At 44.9% G+C, this 10,980-nt stretch overlaps 1 protein-coding gene across 1 annotated transcript; it reads left to right on the top strand.

Annotated features, from left to right (window-relative positions):
• The first annotated feature begins 392 nt into the window (after positions 1 to 392).
• Positions 393 to 8,719, top strand: LOC129088821 (uncharacterized). Its single transcript, XM_054596054.1, has 4 exons — positions 393 to 1,446; positions 1,670 to 2,016; positions 3,927 to 4,233; positions 8,083 to 8,719. The coding sequence occupies exons 1-4, from the start codon at positions 393 to 395 to the stop codon at positions 8,364 to 8,366; spliced, it is 1,992 nt and encodes a 663-aa protein (XP_054452029.1). The 3' UTR covers positions 8,367 to 8,719.
• The last annotated feature ends 2,261 nt before the right edge of the window (positions 8,720 to 10,980 follow it).

The raw sequence follows: 10,980 nt of genomic DNA, 5'->3' as shown, positions 1-10,980 counted from the left end.
ATAGAGGGTTTGCAGAAAAGGGCTTCTCTGGATATTATTTTCACAGCAGGTTGGATGAAATATCACTTATGTCAACTCAAATGGCATTGAACACAGACCTGTGTGTGTGTGTTTGTGGTTTTTTTTGCAAGGTGTCATATTTGGGAGGGCTATAAAAGGGTACAAACTTTGGTCTTTCAGACTAGACACCAGAAGAGCGAGTGAGACTTGGTTGCAGCAGTCACCATTGAAACCCACAGTGGAATTTATGAGTTTAATTACTTTGTTTTACCAGTTTTCCAAAAGATGGACTTTGGTTTAATCTGTGTTTAATTTTTACTTTTTTGGCTACCAACCTTTGGGAAAGACATTCTGAATTTCTGATCAAGAAATCTATCGGTATCTGTTTCATTATGGCTTTGGAAGATATTTGTGGCCTCGGAGACACTCCTTTGCATCGCAAGTGGGGTCCTGACTCCCATTTTGAAGATGCAACCACATCATTTCATATTACTGACTTGTGCAATTTGGGATTGAGGAAATCTAGGACCAATAGGGGGATCCCACTGCAGTTCTTCATGCCAACTTTACCAAACTCTGCACGTTTCAACAACAGACCTCCAAAGCCTTTTTCCCCAGCCAGCAATTCAGTGACGGTCCGCAGGCCTTTCCCTCTTTCTCATGGAACAACCACCTTGGGCTTCATCTTCCAAGGCGGGGTCATTGCAGCTGCAGACACACGTGCCAGTGCTGGGGGACTTGTTGCCTGTCCAGCCGTTCACAAGATCACCCCGATTCACTCCCATTTAGTGGTTACATCCTCGGGGAGCGGTGCAGACTGCATGCTGTGGGAGCGAATACTGGCCAGAGAGATCCGACTTTACCAACTGCGGTACAGACGTTGCCTTTCCATAAGTGGCACCGCCAAGCTCCTCTCATTCATGCTGCACCCCTTTAAAGGGACTGAATTGTGTGTGGCTCTTACACTGTGTGGCTGGGATAAGGAAGCGGGTAGGCCTAATGCTGACTGTGCAATGAGGTCAGAAGACTCATCCTTCATTTCCGATGACAGCTCCTCGGCTGTTGTTAGTAGCCAAGATGTTACTGCGATGGCACATTCTGCATCCCCAAGCAGTGGCCCAAAGCTGATATACGTGTGCAGCGATGGAGCCCGACTGCAAGGGGACGTCTTTTCAGTGGGCTCTGGATCTCCGTACGCTTACGGAGTCCTGGATGGAGGACTGAGGTGGAGCCTGAGTAAAGAAGAGGCCATCTCCTTGGCCAGAGAAGCAGTGTTCAGAGCCACTCACAGGGACGCCTACTCAGGAAACAGCGTGGACCTCTTCCACATCACCGCCCAGGGATGGAGCCAAAGAAAGAGAGAGGACCTGAAAGAGGAATATTATAGAGACATGAAGAGGAGGGAGAAGATTGTGGAGGAAAGAAAAAGAGTGACCGCATCAGATGGTTCGGGGTGAAGCAAAACATTGGTGGTTCAGGTGGTGGTTGGTGGTGAAGTTTAGAATCATTGTAAAGTCAGCCACCTTCCTCAGAGTTCATCTACTTTTCTTAGTTAGCTAGATGAATCTGTACTATTAGTAGTTTCAAACTGTTGTAGCCTTGAAATATTGCTTCTTTTTTCTATCTACAGCTTACACACAGCTTTTTATCCACCTTTTCATCTGAGCAGCACGGCTGCAGTCCGCCCTGAACGCAGGGGGCGCTGTGGGATTTTTTTGCCACCTTGACTCGATATCTTTTCGCACCTTCTCCCGGCGGAAGTTACTTGCTCATCAGACAGTTTCAAAGATGGCTCTCGCTAGTTTGTTCAACAGTGATTGTGCGAATTTTTCGTTTGATAATTGTCAGCCTCTTGGCTTCAATGGCGGACCCGGCGGACAGAGCGGCCTGGGCTTCGACGCCACGCCGGGAGACGGCCTGAGTTTTTCCGTTAAAAACCCTCTGTGCGGCGGAGAGGAGGACGACGTCGAGAGGAAAATAGAGCTCCTGCATGGAACCACCACCTTAGCATTTAAAGTAAGTCACTACACCGAGCAGCTAGCAGAAGACTGACTGCTACTGTAAAGCGCCAACGAATTGTAATACTTGTCAGAATAGGCTTCGGATAAACCAGTCACTCTCTAAACACCGTACCACAGAGTGTACACAACGCTGCTCTTCTAACGTTAGCATGCTAGCATAGCTACAAAGCGCTTTCTCATGGCAGATGTTCACTTCACGTTAGCAGTAGCTTTGTAAGGATTTGTGTAACACGTTTCTGGCTTCTCGAGCAATTCGGTAAACGTAAGCCGGTTATCTCTGGGTGGTCTTGACATTCATGACATTTTACTACACTATACTCTTTTTCTTTTCCACCTGCTTTAGTGGGAAGGACGATGACAGTTGTGTCACCGGCCCCTGTGCAGCATCCACACATGGCTTATGCTTATGTTGTTGTTTAATCATTTCTCAGAACCAAAAAATATTCATGAACTCAATTTGGGATTTACATAATTGCATCATCTACTAATAGTACAGGTGCTGTTTGTTTGTATTGCAAATTGTCAGTTAAATATGATAAAGATATCTTAAAAGTGGTATTATATTCAAGTTGACTACATCACGTTCAAAACGAATCTAGGTGTTAAAACGCACTTAGACAGTATTGTACATCTTTATTCGATTTGGCATTTTTTTGGACGATTTTCTTTCAACCCAAATAAACTATGAATACCCTCTACGGCCATTTAACTATGTAAACTAATGGGTCAAAATGTCAAATTTAAGTTAATGTTTTCAGTGATGGTATGTCCTGGTAGGGTTTTTATGTTCATTTAACTATGCTATCATACTTTCTGTAAATGTTGTTCACTTCAAGGCAGTTTTTTCCCCCCAATACCAGATGATCTAAATATTATTTCAGAAAGAGACATAACATTCTGTTAGAGAAAGTTTGATTTCCCTAGATATCGTTAAACTTGAAGACGTAAGCATAAAAAAACGGTCATTACCGTACTGACCATAAGTATATCAAAATAAAACTCTACAGTGGAAATGTGCATTGCATGTAGTAGCAGTGAAGAACAAAGTAGGATCCCCGAGCAAAATTAATAATGTCAACAAAAGAGGGAATGGGGTTTTGAAAAATTTAACGGCAAACTGCTCATTTGTGCCAAGATGAGTAAAACGAGGCTTAAAAGAAGATTAAAGTGAGTCGTGAGGTGCGTTTACGTTACACTGAAAGGATAAGGACACTGTTATTTTGTTATTAGCAACAAGTCCTGTGAAAATACCAAGCCCAACAATTAATTCTTGCTACTAACGAGATAATTGTCTAAAATAAATTCTCCCTCTGAAAACCATTGTTGTCCGAGAACTATTAAAAACACATAAAAGAACCATACTTTGTATGACGTATGCTGTCGTTACAGCGAAAACAGCCAGCTTTTTCCTTCTCCCTCTGTCAAGCGCACTGAGCCCTTTAAATACTGAACCTCTTGTTGGTTTTGGTCTTTTCAGGGGATTTGTTGATAAAAAGAAAAGATAAAATAACTCCCAACTTTATCCCTTAATCCCTGAGTGGAAGGAGGCGGGCGGTAGATGAAAACCTCCCCAGCAGACATCTTCCTCTGGCTGGCCAAATCTGTTGTCTTCACTTTAGTGCTATACAGCTGTTGTTACTGTCACTTCACTGATGGAGGATTTTAGAGGGAAGAGCAAAGGTCTCCCTTCTTATCCAGCAGCTTTCTGGCAGAGCTGAGCCATATATATCGAGTCTCTCGCACAGTTGTAGAGCAGCAGCACATTCCTGCTTTGTCGAGACAGAAATAGAAGGTAGTTAATAGGTAATTAAACTGTACACTGATCGATGATCCATCAGTGCGTGTTCCCCCCCTGCTGTAATGTGCTCCATTGATGTGTTTCCCTCCCGCTGCCTCTCCTCTCAGTTCCAGCATGGCGTTATTGTAGCGGTGGACTCTCGGGCCACAGCGGGCTCCTACATCGCCTCGCAGACAGTGAAGAAGGTGATTGAGATCAACCCCTACCTGCTGGGCACCATGGCCGGAGGAGCGGCAGACTGCAGCTTCTGGGAGCGCCTGCTGGCCCGCCAGTGCCGCATCTATGAGCTTCGCAACAAGGAGCGCATCTCGGTGGCGGCAGCCTCAAAGCTGCTCGCCAACATGGTGTACCAGTACAAGGGCATGGGACTCAGCATGGGAACCATGGTGTGTGGCTGGGACAAGAGAGGCCCAGGTAAATACAACAGATGTGCATGACATGTACATATGGCGCAAGTCAGGTTATGATTCGAAATTAGGATTTCTACTCGTAGAATAAACTACAGCTGCCACAAAGTTGATTCTCATGGTTTAGTCTTGAGGAAAAGAGCCTTTTTAATAATTATATAAACACCTTTTTTAGAATATTATTTATTTTAAAAACTAAATCTAAGAAATTTCAGATAGCACCATTTTCCCAAGATGAATATATAGTATCCTAGTATTTATTCAATTGTTGTTCTACTGTTGACAGATAGATGGGGTTTGCAATATAATAAATTGTAATTTGAAACTAACCATTAAACTAAATACTTTTTTGGTCTACAAGTTATTTATTAATCAATTTGTCTATCAGAAAAACAGTGTCCTGACAACATCTTACAACCCAAAGGGGCGTCTTCAAATATCTTGCTTTGTCCAACCGCCAAAGAATTTTTCTTAGCAGCAAATCCTCACATCAAATATTTTCATAATCAATTATAAAGGTATCAGAAGAGTTGCAGATACATTTGACGACTCAATTAATCTGGATATTATAATAAATTTGAATAAATTTAAGATTTGTATTCTGAAAACGACGCAGTATTGGTTTGAATGTTTTCTTTTATTCCTCGGTTAGTTAAATGTCTTGCTCTGTTATTACCAGATGTATTTTACTGCCTAAACCAAGACTGAAAATGCAGTGGAATTCAGGTCTGAGTGATGCACTCAAACTTATTGAAGCATACATTAACTGCCCACTCTCTCGGCTCGTGATTTCCACTAATTCATTTTGATTTACAGCATGGGAAGTGAGCAAAATAATATATTCATTTAAATACAGTTTCAGGAGATTTAGTCACGACAGACCGGCCATACGCTTAAGCCTTAAAGACATTTTAATTGCATTCATTACTTTCCAAACTGAGGTTAAACTTGAGTGGTTAGCTGTTCAATTTAAGAAATGAAATATAGCTCTTTTGTTGTTTTCATAATATACGATCCTTTTATTCACAGACCTTCAATTCATGTGGTTTCCCAGTGTTGTTTCAATGAAGTGTAAGCACACGTAGTACCCAGACGTACCCACTAGATGGTACTGCGGTCTCTGGTATGCTCTGCCCCTCTTTGTACTTGGAGCTGTGGCTTTTGGATGCCACACAGTGTGAGGCCGTACATCACAGAAGGTGTGCTTAAAGAGGCCGCCACAGTGACACAGTAATGGGAAATCGATGAAGCCGGGGACTGCGGGCCAGCGAGGAACGCGGCGGTATGATGGACGTCGGGTCCCAGCCCCGGACAATCGGGTTGCATGCGTAATGCCCGTACACCCGCTGCGATCGATGCCGGGCTTTGTCTGGGGAAACAGAGAGGGCTGTGTGAACAATGTCTGCCCGTCCGTATGCCAACAAACAGAAACGACACGCGCTAAATCCCGGCGCAATCAATTGAGGAAATAATGATCCCTGTGTAGGTTCAATAGGTATGGGAGCTTTGCCATGGCCCCTACAATGCCAGTGACTGAACGGAGAGGTAAATGTCATGTAAATGAAATCAATCTCGATTAGGCGGGGAAGCTCATTAGCCGGCTACAATCATGTCAAGAGCACTTATTCCCTCGATGGAGTGTCTTAAGCTGCATGCAATATTAAATCGAATAAAAGCTGCGTTGAGGAGCTTGTCAAATACGGCTCTGTGCAATAACATCAAATGTTATGACACTTGTAATCAGTCTACAGTTAATGCTTGATAACTCAGTGGAGGCTTTGCTTTCAAGAGACTGTTCTCTGCCGAGTCCTTTCCACTGCTTCCTACAAGGACATGAAGGGTTTGCAAGAAGGTGATGTGTGATTAAATAGGATGCAGCCCGCATGACAAGTACAAATACAGAACAGTGTGTGATGTGAGTCCTCGTCAGAGAAGACCCATGTGTCAGTTTTACCGCCACTCCCAGGAGAGTGATGTAATACATTTTTCCCCCGTCTGTTCAACTGCTGCTGCTCTTTTTTTATTTATAATTTTTTTTTCTCCTGATCCAGTGGTGAATTGTATTGGGAAGGACAGCCACTGACCCAGTTGATGCTAGCCAACCATCCATCGCACTGTGCTCCTCACCTCCCTCTAAAAGCTGTCAGTCCGGCCAGCTGCTCCGGCCGCTGTTTAAAAAAAAAAAAAAAAAAAGAAGCCTCCTTAAGCACCTGTCAGTGGATTGACGGAGTGGAAGGAGTCTCTGTTGGCTGCCACTGCTGCAATGCTCCACCACACGTGCCCTCCGCTTCCACTTTAATGTGGGACTCGTGAACCCCCCCCTTTTTTTTGTTTTGTTTCTGAGCACTCTGCTTCTCCGCGTCAGTGTTTGAGGCAGCAGAGACCATTAAGGGATATGGCATCGGGCTCTACAAAGACCCAGGTGTGTTTGGAAAGGAAATGGATGTGGGGAAAGTGTTTTTTGGTGCAGCTCTGCATCTATACTTGGACCTCCTAAAGAGTCCTCATCCACCTCCGTCAACCGTGCCACTCAACACGAGAGGCCGCCTTTACAACCCTCTTCTCCCTGCCTATTATGTGTTTAACGAGTCCCTTACAGTTTTTCAAGAGGAACAGACGGGTCTCAGAATGGCAAATTACCACCATGCATAGACAGGCACGGGATGATTATCATGGCAAGCTAACGACAGGTTGAGGAAGCTGCAATTTGCCAGTTGAAAGCAATGGTAAGCTGCCTTTTTTTCCCCCCTCAGAAAAGCAAGTGGCTCTCTATCCCTAATAGACTGTCACTAGTTTAGCCGAGGAACTCGGCAAGCGAGGATGTGCAATCCGAGGGCATTTTGGAGTGTTTTTTAATGTGGGAAATGAGCGATGGTGGTGGATTTCAGGCAATTTCATATGCATGTGTCCCTGCGTTTCTCTGCGGCGGTATCATTTTCACAGGTTTTTTTCGCTTTGTGAAGCGCCGTGAAAAACATGCCTTTTCGCAGGCTGTCTTTTTACCATCTGCGGGACCGGCCGTGGGCGAGCTCACAGGCTGGTGCTGGCTAGTCACCCGTTCCACGTCACTCTGGGATCAGGCCTAGCGAGTGTGTCATGGTTGCGGAACAAAATGTCCACACGTGTGTCCACGAAGCGTGGTGTGGGGCAAACTGTCCCTCACAGGTCCATCGGAGCATCATGGGTCTTGCGTCGCACGTTGGATCACATGTTTGTCAGGTCCTGTGTGGGGGTGAGCTCACACCTCTATGTGTCATTCAGGGGTGCGTACGCATAGAGGTTAAAGGGAAATGTCTGAAATTCGAGTGTGTATGTTTGGAAGGGTATGAATGTGCTGAATTCGTCTCATGTCAACAAGATATGAGCACGCTGTTTTTTTCTTTTTCTTTCTGTCCTCCCTCAGCAGGTGAGAGGTGCAGTTACCTGTGCAGCTCGGGTTGCGGATCAATAGTTAATTTTTGGCGTGTTTGCGGGGATCAATAAGACCCTGAGCAGGGCCCCACGGGCAGCGATGTTGCCCGTGCCTCGTCAGCAGGTTCTGTGGCCGGCTTCGTTTCACTTGAAGAGGATGCAGCTGTTAATATCTGCCATCCTTACTTCACTTGGAGAGGTTGCAGCTGTTCAAATTCTCTCTCTCGAGGACATGGCGTGTGTCTGTGTGTGTAAGCTTTACAAGTGTGCCCGTGTTTTGTTCTGTGCGAGAGCGGCGGTGCTAGATGTACATCCTCAGCTTTCCTGACAAAGCTCAACACCTAAATCAGGAGAACGGACGATGCTGCTCCCTTAACACCGTTTCTTCCCAGCTCCCCTTCGCCTCCCCCACCCTCCTGACCTGCCTTCTGTCCTCCATCCTCAGGGCTGTACTACGTCGACTCCGAGGGCAACCGGGTGTGTGGCGATCTGTTCGCCGTGGGTTCAGGCTCCATGTACGCCTACGGCGTGATAGACAGCGGCCTGCGGCAGGACTTGACGGTGGAGGAGGCCTGCGAGCTCGGCCGCCGCGCCATCTACCAGGCCACGTATCGCGACGCCTACAGCGGAGGGCAGGTCAACCTGTACCACGTCCACAGCGAGGGATGGACCAGGGTCTCCCAGGATGACGTGCTCAAGCTGCACCAGCAGTACAAGGGTCAGGCATAGGTCATGTAAATGAAGAGCACAGAGGAGACCAGGAAGTGGGAGAAGAATTGGGAGGGTTAGGAGTTTATACTAATGTTTAGGATGTTCTGAAATGTCACTAGGGTTTGACACATGAATAAACAAAAAAGACTCATCTGCCCGTTGATTTCCACTTGCATTACTTGTCGCTAGCTTAAAGCTTCATATTGTACATTTATAACGATGCCAGCGAGCACCACTCACCCCACAGAGTATTCTTTATGGGGCTGCAGAGAAGGGGCCGAAATGCTTAGATACAGAGTGGGTGTGGTGCTCGCTCTACATACATTTAATTTGGATCGTACCCTGGAAAACTATCTTCAACAATAAAACCTGTGATGTTCTTTTTTCAAGAGCAGTCTTTTTGTTATTCCACCTTTTCGGTTTCAAGATGCTGAATAGTAATCCTCAGAATATACCCCTTATGTAAATGTACAGTCTTATCGCCTCATTTTCCTTTGATGTAGTCATATTTGCTACCGTTTGTGTTTACATTTCAGTCATCTGTTTCCCCAGCTGTTGGGATTGGGAGGTACATCCAAAGCCCGTTTTTGTCTCCCCTATATGTTCCGTGTTTATTAGTGGGGAGTAGTGCTGTCTAAATAGCACTATTTAATTGCATACCACCAGCCTCAGTAATTGTGCCTCCTGAGTTGTAACAGTGTGTTTTCTTCCCCCTCACTGATAATGCTCCCATCCTCCGCTCACGTTGCAGAAATATACGTCTTTTAATTGGAAGTGGGAAATTTATTCTCTAATTCCTCCCTGAGACATTCAGCCTCTCGATGCTCAGTGCTGTGTGCCCACCCCGCCGCGGTGTTTTACAATGTAACGACCTGCGCTGGCAGTGCGTGCCCCTCCAGCGGTTTTTATGGTTGGGGAATAAACACTAATGAAGGGGACGGGGTAGAGATCTGAAGCCGGTGCGCATTCAAATCATGGTTAAAAACTAGTTTCACAGGTGACCAGTCTGCAGACGGAGTAGAAATGGGATTTCGATAAATGGAAATGAGCGGGTCTCGTCTGCATAGCTGCTCTTAGTAAATGAAGTGATGGGAATAGCACCATCAATAGGAGCAGAAGCTGGCAGAGTGACTACGCACCTGCCCATGGAGACATGCATTTTCACAATTTGTAAAGGACGTTCTACTTGGTTAAAGGAGTGATTTTTTTTTTTTTTTTCACAAACTGAGTGGATATGACTAAATTATATCCTGAGAAAAGTGGATAAAGGCTCGTTCCTGCAGCACCGTTAAATATTCAACATATTGTCATTTAAGTATAGGAAGTCATACCTTTTTATAAGAGAATAGCCAACATTTAGAGGCTATATGAGCGAAAGCAGAGTGGAACATGTTACTATTTCTATTCCAGTGTACCATTGGTACCACTTGATTACCAGGAAACAAGCACATTACTCCTGAACATCCCAACTAAACAGCTACTGTACAAGATGGATGATCAATCACTACATCTCACTCTTCATCTCCTCAGATTGCCACAGGTCTGGAGTAAGAAACAACTTTATATAACACTTTACAGAAATGCAGACACAAAGGACTTTACTATAACAAGGTGATCACTTTAAAAGAAACATACTTTGCAGCCTTGACCCTTTCGGTCAACTTGTTGCTCTGAGAGCTGACTACTTGCCCCCTATGTGTTGGAGTCTAGCTCTCGGGAAAACGCACAAAGAGAAGCATCGGAGGATGTCAAGGATTGAAGGGGAAACGAGTCGCTAATTTCTTATTTGTGTGTTCATTGGGTTGAATATATCCTGGCAAAAGGCGTCAGTACGCTTCAAATTAAATTCTTGTCATATCGCCAAACAGCGTCAGAAACACAGTTCAAACACAGGTTTGGGGAGGCAACAATGTTTGTAACAAGTCCAGGTGTGTGAAGAGGAGAAAGCTTTTCAACTTCTCAAGTTTTCTCTCTTGATCTTTAAACTTCATCAGTAACTTTTTAGCCGTGCTAGCCATGGACGGCAGTGTTTATCTGAAATATATCAACTATTGGATGGATTGCTGTTATTTTTGCACAGATGTTCATGTTCCCAAGAGGAAGAATCCTACAAACTTTGTTGATCCCCTTAATTTTTTCATCTGGTGGAAGTTTAAAAATGCTTAACCTCAGAAGAGCTAGCTTGTAGGAAGCATTCTGGACTCTTAAACGGTTCTTACTTAATATTATTTATTGATTTGCATTTATAAACCTGTAGTCACCGGTGTGGATGTCCCCGCCTGCCCTGTTGGCCTGTCTAGTCATGTATGTAGGAAGCACTTCTCACCCCGTGGTTTCTCACCGTGTTTGGACTCACCCATCATGTCTGTGAGCGTGACCTTGGCGTTGGACCAGCAGACAGCAGGGCAGTGAGCCGCCAGTGTCGGCAGGTCATCTATGTCTGGCACGGAGATTGCGGGTTGTCAACAGGTATAGCTGCTGGTAAGTACCGGCTTTCAGGATATGTTCACAAAAGCTTTACACTCAGGGCAGCATGGTGACACTCTGGGGATGCATGACAAAAATGAGAAAAATTGCTTTCTTGTTTTTTGTTTTTTTTTCAACCTAAATTAGACGGAACGCTATTAGAAAA

This window comes from Anoplopoma fimbria, chromosome 3, assembly GCF_027596085.1.
Source record: "Anoplopoma fimbria isolate UVic2021 breed Golden Eagle Sablefish chromosome 3, Afim_UVic_2022, whole genome shotgun sequence".
Taxonomy (NCBI): domain Eukaryota; kingdom Metazoa; phylum Chordata; class Actinopteri; order Perciformes; family Anoplopomatidae; genus Anoplopoma; species Anoplopoma fimbria.
This window is presented reverse-complemented; position numbering and strand designations above follow the sequence as displayed.

Excerpts from the sequence above, each read along its gene's own strand:
- LOC129088821 (XM_054596054.1), top strand. The coding sequence starts at position 393 with ATGGCTTTGGAAGATATTTGTGGCCTCGGAGACACTCCTTTGCATCGC. Across the intron at positions 2,017-3,926 it reads CCACCACCTTAGCATTTAAA|TTCCAGCATGGCGTTATTGT; the intron begins GTAAGTCACTAC and ends CTCTCCTCTCAG. Across the intron at positions 4,234-8,082 it reads CTGGGACAAGAGAGGCCCAG|GGCTGTACTACGTCGACTCC; the intron begins GTAAATACAACA and ends CTCCATCCTCAG.